The sequence below is a fragment of the Oncorhynchus gorbuscha genome, linkage group LG03 (genome assembly GCF_021184085.1).
Source record: "Oncorhynchus gorbuscha isolate QuinsamMale2020 ecotype Even-year linkage group LG03, OgorEven_v1.0, whole genome shotgun sequence".
NCBI classification, from domain to species: Eukaryota; Metazoa; Chordata; class Actinopteri; order Salmoniformes; family Salmonidae; genus Oncorhynchus; species Oncorhynchus gorbuscha.
Genome location: NC_060175.1, coordinates 84,572,360 through 84,589,895, shown reverse-complemented (window position 1 = coordinate 84,589,895; position 17,536 = coordinate 84,572,360). Strand labels below are relative to the sequence as shown.

General features: G+C 42.7%; 1 protein-coding gene across 3 annotated transcripts in view; it reads right to left on the bottom strand.

Annotated features, from left to right (window-relative positions):
• The window catches only part of cep104 (centrosomal protein 104), a 40,598-nt gene that overhangs the window by 22,507 nt on the left and 555 nt on the right, over positions 1 to 17,536 (bottom strand). For all 3 annotated transcript variants that reach the window (XR_006838203.1, XM_046344151.1, XM_046344152.1), the window contains exons 2-13: positions 17,115 to 17,234; positions 16,488 to 16,661; positions 15,939 to 16,077; positions 15,749 to 15,811; positions 14,294 to 14,370; positions 11,880 to 12,048; positions 10,448 to 10,603; positions 8,402 to 8,638; positions 7,281 to 7,493; positions 6,978 to 7,145; positions 2,964 to 3,137; positions 914 to 1,090 (exon numbers count right to left, since the gene is read on the bottom strand). Coding sequence is in view for 2 of the 3 variants with exons in the window: in XM_046344151.1 (XP_046200107.1) it covers positions 914 to 1,090; positions 2,964 to 3,137; positions 6,978 to 7,145; positions 7,281 to 7,493; positions 8,402 to 8,638; positions 10,448 to 10,603; positions 11,880 to 12,048; positions 14,294 to 14,370; positions 15,749 to 15,811; positions 15,939 to 16,077; positions 16,488 to 16,661; positions 17,115 to 17,227 (1,860 nt within the window). In the remaining variant the exon portion in view is untranslated. The remainder of the gene's footprint in view (positions 1 to 913; positions 1,091 to 2,963; positions 3,138 to 6,977; positions 7,146 to 7,280; positions 7,494 to 8,401; positions 8,639 to 10,447; positions 10,604 to 11,879; positions 12,049 to 14,293; positions 14,371 to 15,748; positions 15,812 to 15,938; positions 16,078 to 16,487; positions 16,662 to 17,114; positions 17,235 to 17,536) is intronic.

The window sequence follows — 17,536 nt, the reverse complement described above, 5'->3', positions numbered from 1 at the left end:
TAGCTTATCAATGAGCTAACTATTAGAACCAGGTCCACAATATTAGGGTTGGGAGTGAAAATCTACAGGACAGTAACTCTCCAAAAACAGGATTGGAGAGCCCTGGTCTATATGGAAAAAACAAACTATTCCCTATGTTCATTGGGTACTGCTTCTTGCATTTCAAGCAATGTATGCCACAATATGCTTGTTATTTATTTGTTTATTTATTTGGTGGTTTAATTTGTGGAACACATTTATGTGTGTATGCTTCTGAGCCTTATGTGAATGCTATATTGTACATCATAGCTAAAATATTATATTCTGTCCTGAGAGAGAGTTGGGGTGTGCTGTGGCATTCACCAATGACAGCATGCCCCCAGCTGACCAGAGTTGACTAACGTCTATTTGAGTTGAGTGAATTAGGATGACTGATTCAAAACACGGACATCATCTATTTGGCCATCAATTCCCCTGATCAACTTATGGTATAGAACTGCATTGAAATGGACAACAGTAAAGATAAGTGGAGGCCTAAGGTCTATTTTTACTCTAGTGTGTTGATTGACTTCTGGGGCATCTTCATTCACTGCTTCTCAAGAGCCCGGATAGTGGAACTACAGATTCTTCTTCCCATCTATGCCTGAGCCCAGAAACGTGTGACAGCAAGTGGCACTAGGGTGACAATGCTCAAAAGCCTGCAAAAACGTGCCAGAGTCTGGTGCAGTGGTAGGGTTGCTGACTCTAGACCACACACGGTGGTGGACCCGCCCTGAAACGTTCTATTCTGTCTCTCCATGTAATTCTGAATGATACAATAAATAAACAAATATGAATGGGGAGTGGACATCCACTGTTCTTAAAAAAGGGTTGCACACACTGCAACCCTCCAGGAGTGACAGTAACAAAAATCATGCTTGCCTTAAGTGTTTACCTTCATGACGTTGTCCAGAGTGAAGCCTGAGTTGTCTGTACCCAGTTCTCCCAGCAGCTTCTCCAGTAGTTCAGCCCTGCTCAGGGCCTGCCGTGTGGGGATGTTGGATTTAATGGGCTTCACCAGCTCCCCAGGGACCAACTGCAGGGCCTGCACCTCTTTAAACAGGGCCATATCCTGCACAGGAGCGAGAGGAAGAGGCAAGGCAGCCATTTTGAAACCAGGAGGTAGTAGTGGAGAAGCAGTAATGCCAGAGAGGGAGCTACGACCAGGAATTTAAAGATTTAATAAACCCCAGAATGTGTGCTCAGTCCTTGGAGATGACATAAGTGAATATAAAAAGGTTCAGGATGACCCTTCAAATCATGTTTCATACTGAAAAAAAATCAACAAAAAAAAAATTCTCTACACAAACATGATATTGATACATTTAACATTTTCTAGAATGCAGACCTTAGGCACAACAATTGCACCAAAGAAAAGTACTGGAACGTGTCCTGTTCTACGGAGTGTAGCATGCTGACTATACCTGCCAAGTTCCGTGCACGAGCATTGCAAAATGAAAGTATGCATGTTATTCAATCATTTCATCCAAACTGCACACAGGGTCTGTGTAGTCAGGTGCTAAACATATAACTTTCAACTCACTGAATGTGAGGTTAACTAGGTTTCCCCTTTTGTGTTTTAATGTGCTTTTGTGCTTAAATCATAAGCATGATTTTTACGTTGGCAAAGCACATTCATGAAAAGCTACAATACAAGCTTGTTCTCTATTCACTAATATCTTTAAAAGGTGCATAGTCAAGAGCCTTTAAAGCAACATTGTGCTAAAGTTCTATAATGTGTAAAGGGCCTTTAAAGGTCATTGCATGCTAACCTACAGTACCCTACCAATGTTTTGCTCACAATAATGTTCTGGGAAAGTGAGATGAATGCATAATGGATAAGGACGTATTATTGCTCCTAGAATGGACCAGAAGACCCTTTCATGCTGTGTGTATTTTTATGGTACTACTAAAAATGTAAAGTTTCATTTGTGTGTCCATTGTTGTTTATATAGACAGAGGCCAATAATGTTTTGCGCGCACACACACACAGTCCCTCTGATTCTCTGTAGGGCCCCAACATTTCTAGTACAACACAGGGCTTGTTGGAGAGTTTGAAATCAGCTGCAACACCTCCAGCTCTTCATCCAAACAGATCTACAGTAAATGTTAACTAAATGTCTAAACGTTCTAGATCGGGCGCGGGCCTCGATGGCATGCAGTCAATGAGACGTTTGTAATGGAATGGTGATGTATTGTAAAGCAATATTCTCTAATGAATCTCATCCACAACATGTAGTTCCCACCTGGGTGATCGGTGGCAGACATTTTGTGGCCAAACGCCTGCCACACAATGGCCTGCTATCACAGTGTAGGTTAGGAACGTACTAGAACAGCAATATAGGCCTAGCAAGAAATCAGGTCTGCAAATGAAGGGGACCAGGTTGGGAATTTGGCCAGAGCACGATAAGTGCATCCATAGAGCATCAACCCACCTGGCTGAAGTCTTCAATGATGTAGCCCGCAGCTCCCCTTTTGAATGCCCTCGGATCAATCACCCCCTCCGGGGTCTCTACTTACTGTTGCGAGTTAGTAAAGTAAAATGTTGTTGTGCGTCAGCAGTGTTTCTATTTGTGTGTTAGTCAGTCATTTACCCCATGTCAGCTAACATTTTTTAGATTGCTAAGTTAGCTGGCCACTAAACTATCTAAACTTGTTATCATGGTCGAATTACTGGCCGGGGGGCCCACATTGATTTAGTTAGTCTCACTCAGATATAATTTAAAAAACTGCAAGTATTCCTGTGTAGTATTGCATGCAATTTACTGTAAAACTTAAATGTATCTTCGTTGTCAAGAGGGGGGCCGCTAAAATGTTTTGCTAAACAATGTATGTGGGTACACAGACCCGCGAGCAACTGTGGCTCGCTCCTCATGAGGAGTTCAGATTTTTCTGTGGCCCCCACCCCCATCAAAGTTGCCCATCCCTGATCTAACTCTACCCACCTGGATGAAAGCTGTGGCCATGGCCCGAAGTCTGGTGGCCGAGTCCCCGGTCCTGGAGAGTAGGTTGGGCCAGGTCTGCTCCACGCAGTGGACCACCTCGGCTCTGCCCAGGGCCTGGCCTGGGATCAGCTGGGTCAGCAGCAGCCGCAGCAGCTTCAGAGATGCCTGGAACACCTACAGGACAGGACCATCAACAACACACATTAGAAGTAACGAAAAAGTAATCTCATTACAACATTCTGTAATGTCCTATTAAACAGTTACTTACTCTAGTTTTATTTTTGTTTGTATAACATTAGTCAACTCAGCAGCTGAGTGTCCTCCCTGATATTGGAAGTTTTGGGGGTTGGAAATCCAGTGGACCCAATGCCTCAGGACCATCTTTCTCATTGCAGGACAAGTCAGGGAAAGTGGTTGCAACTTAACAAGGCCAGCATTATCACCAATCCTCTCCAATATTTGTTTAAGGAGAGACCTCTAGCAGCGAGCATTGGAAATGTGAGTGGGACTGGGATAGCATTGTTGAGGGGGTAGAATGTGTGTGTATAGCACTCAGAGAGCCTGTGACAGGAATAAACATATCTGGCCTTCATGTGTGTCTGTGTGGGTCACTGCTAACAAATGATCCCTTTTCAATTCAATTTACACAGCCTAAAGCTTTCCAATTGATAACAAAACCTTACACATTCCAGTGGTGTCTTCATGGGTGCCAAGATAAGCCAGGTTTCCCACCCAAAAAAAGAAAGACATTAAATAATGCATCTTTTGTCTCTGTGCTTCATAATTTCCCTTCAATTCACAGAGAAAGTATTCAGAGCGTGCGAAACAGCACCACTCTGTCTCTGTATGTGAAGCTCATCTATCTGATGCGGTCTGGTCAAAAATAATATGATATTGTTGCCGCCCGTAGCATTGAATACAAGAGAAGCCAGCGAGCATTGGCACTTTCCTAAATTTAAAAAATGATGAAATCATTAACTTGCTTGACCATGCTGTAGTAGGTCATGTAATGGTTTGTTACATGTAATACGTTTTGAGGACCTCACCAGACAGATGTTGCTCTCCGGTTTTGTGATGAAACAAAAGGTGTGGTTGAATTTATTCTGCCACTGTCTTCTTATTGTCTCTGCCTTTAGGCCCATATATATATATATATATATATATATATATACACACACACACACTTGAAGTCGGAAGTTTACATAAACCTTAGCCAAATATATTTAAACTCAGTTTTTCACAATGTCTGACATTTAATCCTAGTAAAATTCCCTGTCTTAGGTCAGTAAGGATCACCATTTCATTTTAAGAATGTGAAATGTCAGAATAATAGTAGAGAGAATGATTTCTTTCAGCTTTTATTTCTTCGTCACATTCCCAGTGGGTCAGAAGCTTACATGCAATGCTACCAAATACTAATTGAGTGTCTTTAAATTGTTTAACTTGGGTCAAGCGTGTCTGGTAGCCTTCCACAAGCATCCCACAAAACGTTGGGTGAATTTTGGCCCATTCCTCCGGACTAAGCTGGTGTAACTGAGTCAGGTTTGTAGGCCTCCTTGTTCGCACACGCTTTTTAAAATTCTGCCCACACATTTTCTATAGGGTTGAGGTCAGGGCTTTGTGATGGACACTCCAATACCTTGACTTTGTTGTCCATAAGCCATTTTACTACAAGTATGCTCGGGGTCATTGTCCATTTGGAAGACCCATTTGCGACCAAGCTTTAACTTCCTGACTGATGTCTTGAGATATTGCTTCAATATATCCACATCATTTTATTACCTCATGATACCATCTATTTTGTGAAGCGCACCAGTCCCTCCTGTAGCTAAGCACCCCCACAACATGATGCTGCCACCCCCGTGCTTCCCGGTTGGAATGGTGTTCTTCGGCTTGCAAGCCTCCCCCTTTTCCTCCAAACATAACGATGGTCATTATTGCCAAACATAACGATGGTCATTATTGCCAAACAGTTCTATTTTTGTTTCATCAGACCAGAGGGCATTTCTCCAAAAAGTACGATTTTTGTCCCCATGTGCAGTTGCAAACCATAGTCTGGCTTTTTCATGGTGGTTTGGAGCAGTGGCTTCTTCCTTGCTGAGAAGCCTTTCAGGTTATGTTGATATAGGACTCGTTTTACTGTGGATATAGATACTTTTCTACTGGTTTCCTCCAGCATCCAGCAAGTTTTTTGCTGTGGTTCTGGGATTGATTTGCACTTTTCGCACCAAAGTACGTTCATCCCTAGGAGACAGAAATAGTCTCCTTACTGAGCAGTATGACGGTGGCGTGGTCCCATGGTGTTTATACTTGCGTATTATTGTTTGTACGGATGAACGGGGTACCTTCAGGCATTTGGAAATTGCTGCCAAGGATGAACCAGACTTGTGGAGGTCTACAATTTCATTTCTGAGGTCATGGCTGATTTCTTTTGATTTCCCCATGATGTCAAGCAAAGAGGCACTGAGTTTGATGGTAGGCCTTGAAATACATCCACAGGTACACCTCAAATTGACTCAAATTATGTCAATTAGCCTATCAGAAGCTTCTAAAGCCATGACATAGTTTTCTGGAATTTTCCAAGCTGTTTAAAGGCACAGTCAACTTAGTGTATGTAAACTTCTGACCCACTGGAATTGTGATACAGTGAATTATAAGTGAAATAATCGGTCTGTTAACAATTGTTGGAAAAATTACTTCTGTCATGCACAAAGTAGATGTCCTCACAGACTTGGCAAAACTATAGTTTGTTAACAAGAAAATTGTGGAGTGGTTGAAAAACTAGTTTTAATGACTCCAACCTAAGTGTATGTAAACTTCCGACTTCAACTATGTGTGTGTGTATATATATATATAAGTCAGTTAAAACCAATTCTTATTTTACAATGATGTCCTACCTAGGCCAAACCCTTCCCTAACATGGAAGACGCTGGGCCAAGTGTGCACCTCCCTATGGGACTCCCGATCACGGCAGGTTGTGATTACAGCCCAGGATCGAACCAGAGTTTGTAGTCTGCACTGAGATGCAGTGCCTTAGACTGCTGCGCCACTCGGGAGCCTCCAAAAATATCAGTGTCAACACATATGAACTAACAGGTTAGAGCAAACAACACAATTATTACAACTCATAGGTTGTAGTATACCTTTTTTGTCTGTCTTAGCTTACCCAGTGATTTTACCCACACACCGCTATTGCCTTCAAAACATGGACAATGCCTTTCACTTAATCATTCTATATTACGCTGATCGAATAGACTTAAGGGAAAAACCCTGTTATCTTGTTCATCAAACACAGGGAGAAAAGTGTCACAAATATCATCATCCCATGTTAAATAATGCCTAAACAAGGAAGTCCACAAATAAGAGCATGGTCCGACCACAAAAATAGACAAACATTTAACAAAAATGTCCCCGCTGCCTGCTATGTCGGCTAAGCCCCAAAATGTAAATATTTATTTCTGAAGTTGTCTATTTTTGTGTGCAAACCACCCTCTAAAACTGCATGATCAATATTTACTCTGTTCACAAACTTCTCAGTGCACATAGACTTCTCTGTTCATTACAACACACTACTGTGAAACGGTACCATATCACTTCCCCCAGTGCAGGTTTCCCAAGCGTGGGTTAGATTGAATGTTGGCCTCCATAAATCAGCCCCAGGCAACAAGGGTAGTTAGTCATTGTGGCCTAAGGCATGTAGCTAGCTCTTTTTATGTTCTACATGTTGTTTGTAACTTCAATCTGGGCCAAGTGTGGTTAAAGGCACGAAAAGGTAAACATGTTAACCTACTGTTCTGAGTAATAAAGAGCACAACCACCAAAAGATCCCCTGGCATCACAGCTACCGGTAAATTATCATTCCTAGGCTAAATAGAGAGTGCCTGTGTCCAAAATGCCACTCTATTCCCTATATACATTTGACTAGGTCCCATTGGGATCTGGTCAAAAGTAGTGCACCATATAGGGAATACGATACCATTTGGGACACACATTGCGATGTCATTTAAAACTCACAGATGATACTTTATCCTTGAGGGCCTTCTTGACCAGAAACACTGCTGCCCTCATCATGTTTCTCAGTTTCTCCTTGGGCGTCCCGGCCGATACTTCCGTCAGCTTCTTGTATACAGCCAGCAGGGCATCTTCCCGGTAGGACCACGTTTTTGAATAAGCTCCAGCCACCTAGGGCGGATGAGAGTATTTGAAAGTCAAACTGTCCAGAGGATGACGGACTGACTATGAGAGATACATCATGTGAAGTCTGGGTTTTTCCTGTGTATGTGTGTGTGCATACATGCTTGTGTGTATTTATCTCACCAATCTGTCTCCGTACACCTCGATAGGGAAACTGGCCTCTCTCTGGGCACTCTCTGTCAGGGGCTCAGGCTCCCCAGTCACACCAGGGCTACAGGGGATGATGGTGGCCAGGGGAGAGGGGGGGAGACCGGACTCCTCAGGGTGGCTCTGGGGCATCTCCCCCTTTCTCTGCAGGGCAGGTAGGGGTCTCTCATCATAAGGCAGGGCAGTGACCTGTGCATACAGTCATTCAATGGGAGATCAATGGGGCATCAAACTATTGTTTAATTATTGTGGTAGATCATGTTTCTATATAGATCAATTCACTTCTTTAAGATAACCTCACATGACGCTAATATTACTTTGCTTGCAGCAACACTACTTGAGGATTGAAATAAACTAAAGTTACCTGTTGGGTTTGTTAAGAGTTTGGACTTGATGAGTGAAGATTTAAGCAGGTTTACATTTCTTACACCCAGATATCGCAAGTGTTGAGATATACTGAAATATTCAGTATTCAAGAGAAAAAGACTATGTAACCAACCAAACAGACCGAGCTAGACAAACTGGTGAAAAGATTGACTGATCAGATTATCTACTAAAACAAATGTTGCTTTCATTGACGATGCTGTCGTTGTATGTATAATGAGTTTTAGAACCCAGGTATAATATCTAATCCAAGTTTAACTGCCAGCCAACTGGCACAATACTCCTGTCCTGTAAAAGGCCAAAAGCAGGGCCTTCCAGCCAGGTTGGCTTGTGCTAAAGTCACTCAACTGTTTCGCACTTTTCATTAAATTGTGAAACTGAACCTGTCTGCAGTCACACTGGTGAGTAAACCATATAACATCTTGGTCATAATCTCACATTTGAGTGTTTCAAACACCCCTGCAGATTATAAGGAGGGGCTCAGTGTGTTTCTTGTCGTGACAATAGCTCTTTTTCAATAACTTTTGGTGTTTAGTATAACATGGGAAAAAGTTGTGAATAGCATAAGAAAACTTCAACTATAACTGGGCATCAATCAGAGATTTTTAACTTGGCAGGTTAGTCTTTGCTAGACTTGAAAGCCAAACAGAATCATGCTTCGTTTCACAAGTGAAACAATAGTGCTACATAGTGTGATTCAGTGTGGGACTCACATCTATCCTGGGCACTGCAGGGTAGGAGCGTGGTGTCGGAGGGAGGGAGCGCAGCAGGGTTTGGGGGGGACTGACAGGTTTGGGGGGGAAAGGTTCCACAGTCTCTGTGATCACAGGTTCCTGGTTTCTCCTCCTCCTCGTTTCCGTGACCACCCTTATCTTGTGTCCTACTTGGTGGCGGCGTGGGGAAGGCACATCGGGAGAGTCCTCAGATGGTGACTCCGTCATCTCCTTTATCTAAAGTCAACATGAGGAGAGAAGAGGGAGGGCTTTCCTCATCAAACTGCTTGGTTTTGCAATGTTGGTGGGTGTCGAGGTTGAAAGATGACCAAATGTCATTTAATGCAAGATGGAAGATATATGGGGAGCCAGGTAGCCTAGCGTTTAAGCACAATGGGCCAGTAATCGAAAGGTCACTGGTTCAAATCCCCGAGTAGACTAGGTGAAAAATCTGTCGATGTGCCCTTCAGCAAGGCAGTTAACCGTAATTGCTCTTGTAAGACGCTCTGGATAAAAGTGTCTGCTAAAGTGACAAAGAATATGAATATTTGTAGAAATGCTAGTTAAATTTGTTTACAAAATAATAAAAAGACCATTAATTACCATAGTGCAGTGGTTTTCAACTGGTTTCATTTTTTTGTGAAAAATAATAACAGTTGGGCCTATAATGAAGTTGTAAGCAATTTTACATTACTTTTCACAATGCAAATTGAATAACAAACATAATAGGCCTTTAAGCTGTTACATTCACTGATAAAATAGAAAATAATTGTCCGCTAAGATAGATATTTTATGTAAAAAAATATGCGATTCTGCGAATGGTGGACCTCAATAGCCTTTGACTGTGACTTGGTGGTCCCCGGAAAGGAAAAGTTTGGGAACCGCTGCCATAGTGAACGAACTTGTAATGTATTTTTCCATTATAAGGTCATGTTTGTTTTCAGTTGATTTTGTCACAGCACTGTTTTTATGCTGTTTTATCCAAAAACCCAATTAATATTGTTAAATGAGGGCATTAAGATACACTACATGACCAAAAGTATTTGAACACCTGCTCGTCAAACATCTCAATCCGAAATCATGGGAATATGGAGATGGTCTCACCTTTACTGCTATAACAGACTCCACTCTACTGGAGGCTTCCCACTAGATGTTGGAACATTGCTGGGGACCTGCTTCCACAAGAGCTTTAGTGAGGTTGGACATTGATGTTGGGTAATTAGGCCTGGCTCGCAGTCGGTGTTTCAATTTATCCCAAAAGTGTCCGATGGGGTTGAGGTCAGGGCTCTAAGCAGGCCAGTCAAGTTATTCCACACCGATCTCAACAAACCATTTCTGTATGGACCTCACTTGCACAGGGGCATTGATATGCTGAAACAGGAAAGGGTCTTCCCCAAACTATTTCCACAAGAGTTGGAAGCACAGAATCGTCTAGAATGTCATTGTATGCTGTAGCATTAAGATTTCCCTTTACTGGAACTAAGGGGCCTAGCCCAAACCATGAAAAACAGCCCTAGACCCTTATTCCTCCTCCAGGAAACTTTACAGTTGGCACCAGGAATTCAGACAGGTAGTGTTCTCCTGGCATCCGTCAAAACCAGATTCATCCGTCGGACTGCCAGATGATGAAGCGTGATTCATCACTCCAGAGAACGCGTTTCCACTGCTCCAGAGTCCAATGACAGCGAGCATTACACCACTCCAGCCGATGCTTGGCATTGCGCATGGTGATCTTAAGCTTGTGCTTGAAAGAGGCAGTTTGGAACTCGGCAGTGCGTGTTGCAACCGAGGACAGACTATTTATAACAAACTGACTTGTTGGAAAGGTGGCATCCTATGACGGTGCCACGTTGTAAATCACTGAGCTCTTCAGCAGTAAGGCCATTCTACTGCCAATGTTTGTCTATGGAGATTGCATGTCCGTGTGCTCAATTTTATACACCTGTCAGCAATGGGTATGGGGTGTCCACATACTTTTGTATATATAGTGTACATTTCCAGTCACAACAATTCAAATGACTGAAGAAGCCACATTGAGCCACTCACCATGCCCATGTCAAGTAGGTTGTGGACTTCTAGTTGATGGTACACCGTCATCCTGTACTCCTCCATTTGCTCCTTCTTCTTCTTGGCTGTGTCATAGTCCTCCTTTTCTATGGCACAGCATTTCTCCACATCATATCGGCCCAGACGTTCTCCTACCTAGCCCACAGTCACACAGGAGGAAGAAAGAGGAGAGAGGACGGAGAAAGAGAAAGAGTATGTTTTATTCTTTTTTTGTGATGAAATATTTTAATGTCCATGAATGGACAACTAAAGGCCTAGCTAGATGTTGGAAGGAAGTGGCAAACTATCTATTGTTGTTCAACATGACTGCATAAAATAAATGTTGAGCAAATTCTCCTTAAATTGTGGTTAGTATGCAACGGGGCATTGCCATGCCCACAGGGCATCATGGTATTCCATGGATGGAACATTTACGAACTGGATATTTTACCGTTGTCAATATCCAAAATGGTACCCTAATAACTTTATAGTACACTACTTATGACCAGGGCCCATAGGGAAGTAGTGCAGTACATAGGGAATAGGGTGCCACTTAGGACAGAGACCAGAGGTTCCAGTCCAATACATCATTTTACAGGGATATTTCATAGAACTGAGCAAGCTTGCTAGTCCGGTGCCAGGTAACACACATATATAAGTCTATGGGTAACACAGCTACTGATGTGAAAGACAATTACTAGTAGATATATTTGAAGTATGTGACAATATTCAACCTTTATTTAACTAGGCAAGCCAGTTAAGAACAAATTCTTATTTACAATGACGTCCTACCCCGGCCAAACCCGGACAACGCTGGGCCAATTGTGTGCCGCCCTATGGGACACCCAATCACAGCCAGATGTGATTCAGCCTGGATTCGAACCAGGGACTGTAGTGACGCCTCTTGCATTGACATCCAGTGCCTTAGACCGCTGCGCCACACGGAAGCACAATATGAAGTAATTGCCTTTTCTATAAATCCTACAATGGTGTGAGTTATGCCCTCAAGAGGCTATGGTGGAAGAGTTTCGGTTTGACCACCTTGGCAACAGCAGCGCATGCAATGCTAATTGGCCAGGTGTACAAGTGGATTGGAATTGGGAAGTTCTTTGCCTACGGGGTGGCGTCTGAATTCACTCACAAGATGTGATATGGAGTTTGTGTCCATTTGTATTGCAAAGATAGCATATATGTGTACTGTTTCAATGTCAAACTTCTTGCTTGTGATTCTAACAACACTTTTCTCCCCTACCCCTAAGCACTTCATGTAGATGGATAGGTAGGTACTGTATAGGCAATATGGCACTCCACCTTATCCTCTGATAGGCTAGGTGGAATTTCTGTCATATTACTTGAATCTAACTATGCAATACATCTTTTCAGATCTATTGAGTATTTTGTTCAATTTTCACACAGAAGACCCTAGAAGTACCTTCTGCAGGTCAGCGATAGCCTGCTTGAGTGTTTTGGCGAACTCGTATCTCTCCTGACGGACCATCTCCTGCTTCTTGTCATCCAGCAGGCGGATGATGTGGGCTACCTCGGGGTCCTGGTACATGTCAAAAGCCAGGTCATCCAGAGGAGAGATGGACTCACACTTACTGAACAAAAACAATGGGAGAGAGCCACTTTTAATGCAGAGACCAGAGCTTAATTTCACACTTTCAGATAACATTTTGAACACCTAATTGAGTCACAACACGACTCCCAAGTATTATCGGTATTGTTAAAAAAATATAGATTTTTAACATCTATGGCAGGGAGCCGTTTTTCTTTTGCTTTACACACACTTGGCATTCTCTGAATGAGTTCCCACATATACTGAGCACTCGTTGGCTGTTTTTTCCTTCACCTACACACCTTCACCTACACTACGCATCTCACAAAGAAACTGCGGTTGGAACCAAATTTCCACCGGTCTAAATGTCCATTGCTCGCTCGGGTTTCATGACCCAAGCAAGTCTCTTCTTCTTATTGGTGTCCTTTAGTATTGGTTTCTTTGCATCCCAAAATAAACTCAAGCCCACTACTAAAAGGACACCAGTAAGAAGAATAGACTTGCTTGGGCCAAGAAACATGAGATATTTACATTAGACCGGTGGAAATCTGTCCATTGGTCTGATGAGTCCAAATTTGCCATTTTTGGTTGAAACCACTGTGTATTTGTGAGACGCAGAGTAGGTGAACAGATGATCTCGGCATGTGTGGTTCTCACTGTGAAGCATAGAGGAGGAGGTGTGATGGTGCTTTGCTGGTGACACTGTCTGATTTATTTAGAATTTAAGGCACACTTAACCAGCATGGCTACCACACCATTCTGCAGCGATACGCCAACCCATCTGGTTTTCGCTTAGTGGGACTATCATTTGTTTTTCAACAGGACAATGACCCAACACACCTCCAGGCTAAGGTCTATTTGACCAAGAAGGATAGTGATGGAGTGCTGCATCAGATGACCTGGCATCCACAATCACCCAACCTCAACCCAATTGAGATGGTTTGGGGGATGAGTTGGACCGCAGAGTGAAGGAAAAGCAGCCAACAAGTGCTCAGAATATGCGAGAACACCTTCAAGACTGTTGGAAAAGCATTCCTCATGAAGCTTGTTGAGAGAATGCCAAGAGTGTGCAAAGCATCTATCAGAGGTCAGAATATAGAGATTGTAGAGGAATACAAATACCTGGGTGTCCTCTTGGACAATAAGCTTCAGCTGAGTAAATGTACAGACCTGATCTACAACGAGCCAACAGACTCTACTTGCTCAAAAAGCTGGGTTCTTTTAATGTAGACTGTACTATACGGACTCTGTTTTACAAATCTTTCATTGAGAGTAGTTTAACTTTTTGTATTGATTGTTGGTTTGGCAATGCCACTGTCAGCCAGAGAAATATGCTGAGAAGGATTATCACCACAGCTAGCAAGGTAGTTGGAGTCAAACAGACAGGCCTGGATGAGATCTTTAAGGTCAGAGCCCACAGCAAGCCTCACAAAATCATTTTAGACCCAAGCCACCCCCTGTACCCGGACTTTGAACTACTTCCCTCTGGGCGCAGGTATAGGGCACCCCTCAGCAGGAAAAACAGAACTAGACAATCATTTGTGCCAGGTGTGATATCCCTCCTAAATAGCTCGGGCTAATGTTCATATCGACCGACGCAGTAAGGCCAGCAGGCTAGTCTTAAAAAAAAAATGTTTTATTGGTATATAACTGTTATGAAAGTTGTATTGTCAATTTTGTTTTGTATTTAAACGTGTACATATGACACTGCAAAAAAAGATCCCCATGGGGACAATAAAGTCAGTAAGTATATTTAGGGTTTTTGTTCAAAACCTAAAATCACTAGAGGAATTCAGCAAAAAATGTGTTTAATTTAGGAAGTATTCCCACAAATAAAATAAAAAGATTATCTCAATGTATTCAAGGTATGAAATTCTCTCTTTTTGGGCTTACAGTAGTTGTGGTCAATTTAAAGTGAACAAAATATTATAATTATGTTCCGGCCCCCCGACCATCGGCTCCAAGAACAAAATCGTCCCGAGGCTGAATCTAGATGCTTACCCCTGATCTATGGGATATTGATTTGTTTTTCTAAAAATGTGAATGACATCTTGGAGTCTCAGAGTGACAAATTGACAACTATTCCAATTGATGCATCAGTTCCTGGGTTCTACATTTGCCAGATCTACTGTTAACAGACTATAGTCCAAGCTAAAGAGAAAAACTGTAAAATGGAAATGGCAAATTGAGTGGTAATCATACGTCAACTTCAAGGCTAATGTTTTGTTTAAACAGCATTGTCACAGAGCACTTCACAGTACAATGCGCCTTGAGCCTTCAACCCTTACCCCATGTATGTTCCATCCAAGGCGGTCTCGTGTTGACTAATGTTGAGGTAGTGCTCAATCAGTTGCTCTCTGCTAGGCTGAGGACAAACAGAGGTACAATTAACTTCCCTCAATGACAGGCTGCAAAACACACAGCCATAAGGCCCAGACAGGGCATCTGCTCAGCAAAACACACAGCCAAAAGGCCCAGACAGGTCATCTGCTCAGCAAAAACACACAACCACTTAACGGAGTCATTATTATGGATACAGGAATGGAGCATAGTCTAGTGGTAAACAAGAGTGAACAGTAACATGGACTTGATAAGAGGACTACTCAACTCTGTATAATACTTGATGAGGCAAGTCATCAGTGCCACAACACCACAGAGTTAGGTGATCTACCACAAGTAGTATGTCAATGATACGACCAGTTCTCACTCCACATACTTCAAAGTCACTCTATAGGCTTTCCCTGTACAATCACAACATACATGCAGCAGTAAGAAAACTAAACTCCCTGAGAGATAACCAGGCAAGCTAACACTGTGGCCGGGTGGAGGTGCCTAAGAGTGGGATTAGAGAGTGACAATGTGAAGCTTGTACCGTGGAATCTGCCTATCTGTGTGTTGGAGAGGTACGGCTGGGCCACTTGGTATAGGGGAAAGTTGCCCCTAGACGCTGATCTTTGGTCAGCTTTGCATTTTCCACATGAATGGTTAAGGTTAGGACTGGGGAGGGGAAGCTGATCTTATATCTGCAGCTAGGGAAACCCCCCCCCCCCCCCCAGGAGCTGGGCCACTCTCTTCCAGGGGCTGTCCGTCCGCAGGTCTATCTGATTACAGTGGCTAAGGCCTCCTCCTCTCTGCCCTCGGAGTCGGATTACCACATTCCTGCCCCACGCCTGTCAGGGCAAGCAGCGCACACACCAATACAGATGCCAATACAGGCACACACAGTGACCACCATGCAAACACTGTGTTTGTGTGCAAACTGTAGTCTGTGTGCATTTTGTAAACATACACCGACACACAGTTTGAATATATAAACAGTGGAAAAGGGTTTTTTCTATTTTCTCTATACATAAATACATATTATGGAAACACATAACACCAATAAAATATATACCATTTAGCAGACGCTTTATCCATTATTTTAGCTTTATTTAACTAGGCAAGTCCACAATATTCAGAAATATCGACCATGATTATCTGCAGAACAATGTAGGTATATAATGTGTATATGGTTCTAGTAGCCATACTCACCGTTGTGGGTTAAATGCTTATGGACAAGTAATGAAATCAAATAGATGTTTTTATTAGCGCAGCCTATCAAGAAATTTACTTCAGGTTGGCAGGCTCACACAAATACTAGCACAGCAGCGCATTCTGGTGTTTCACAGTAGTACTGCACCTTAAATATACAGTAACATTAAACATGACAGAACACTCACACACATTAAAGAGCGACCACTTACAATTGTGTCAACAGCAGTGCCATCCACAGAATCTCCCAAAATATTAATGGCAACCAATGCAACCTGAAATGATAAACAAAAGTCGATGAAAAAATAAATCAAATAAACTATAAAATGATATGAATGTGGTAGTATGTAAGTCAAATAAACAGGTTAAGGGGAATGACTTTATGACTTCATAGTGGAGTACCTGGTTGTAAAGGTTGTAGCGGTTGACATGGTTTCTGTGAAAGGTTATACGGAGGTATGTTCCAATGGCATCCACGTGAACAGACTTCAGCTCCCGGGCTTTGAAGCCTGTTTTCTCATTGTCTGATAAAGAAACATACCTATGGCAAAGGTTGCATATCAATTTCTATTACTGTGCACCTTTCTTTTAACAACAAAGCAGTAAATATGATGAAAATGTAGGCCTATATATCATAATAGTAATATAGTTACTTAGAAATAACAGATGATGAAGTTCGGCATCTATATTCATTACAATGTGTGTGTCAGGTAGAAATTGAACTAACAACCTGTCTGTTCACAGCACCATGCTCCATAGAAACATGACAACCAACTAAGCCAGACTCATATACATTAGGGTACACCATAGCAAAATGTTTTGCAACAGAAAAAAACACATTTTCTATCAGCAGACTTCAGATACTCCCTCCCTGTTTCAGCTCAGTTTCTTGCTTTTGGTGCCTTGTCTGTGTCGGTCAGACATCTCTTTTGGCTGGTTCTACTGACTCACCCTAGCCTGCGGAGGTGCCCAGAGAGACCAGGTGAGTCAGCTTCTAGTAATCGGTCCCCGATGTGGAACTCTATTTTGCCTGAGATCAGGTACTGGTGGGCAAGCAGCTGCAGCTTACGGACCCGACTCCGCTCTGGCAACTGCAAAGTGACCTGCTGAGGGTATGGACAGAACCTGTGGAAAGAAACAGTGAGGTTGGTACTTCTAGTACTGCCCTTACAGTACATTACTGAAAAACAGATCCAAAAGCAGTGTGTGCATGTGTGAATCTCAAACCAGCCCCTCGCCCCAACAAACTCGTTTGGAGGACCCTCAGTTGTCACGTGTTGGTGACGAAACTTAGAAGATAACTTCAAAAGAGTGGTGAGGGGATCAATAAACCCATGAACTTCAGGACACACTCCTGACTTGAATGACGCAATACATGTCCTACATATAAATAATAAAACAAGCATGAAATTCCACCTATGAAATTGCACAAACTCCAAACATATTGCAGTGTGTGTTAGGATAACACTTTGCTCTGGAGCCTGCAGCCTTGGTCGAAGTGGCCTTCGGAGGCTTTGGGACACTTGCATATGGCAGAGGCGCACATGAGAGAGGGTGTGTGTGAGAGAGAGTGTCTACCTGGCAGATCTCCAGCCATTGACCGTTGGTGCATGGACCATCAGCTCCTTGGCACTGAAGTTATCTTCGTGACCAGAGGAACTGACCAGGGTGAATCCTATCTTCCGGGGCATCCTGCTGCTGCACAATTTCAAATATGGAGAAACATAACAATCTACAACTGAATATCATCTGAAGCACCTTTCACTATCAAATAGATTGGCACAGTAATTAGCTAGCTACCTATACTCATAAACCATGGAAGACTGACAGCAATATTCACCCTGAGATTGAGAAACCTTGACAGCTACACTACTCTACAATGGACACAATATTAGATGTGTAGGTGAACTTGGGATATCATTCTGCCATTTAATTTTAATATCATTCTGGCATTTAATATCAAATTTATGCCCCTAAACAAATGAGTTCAATAGCATACA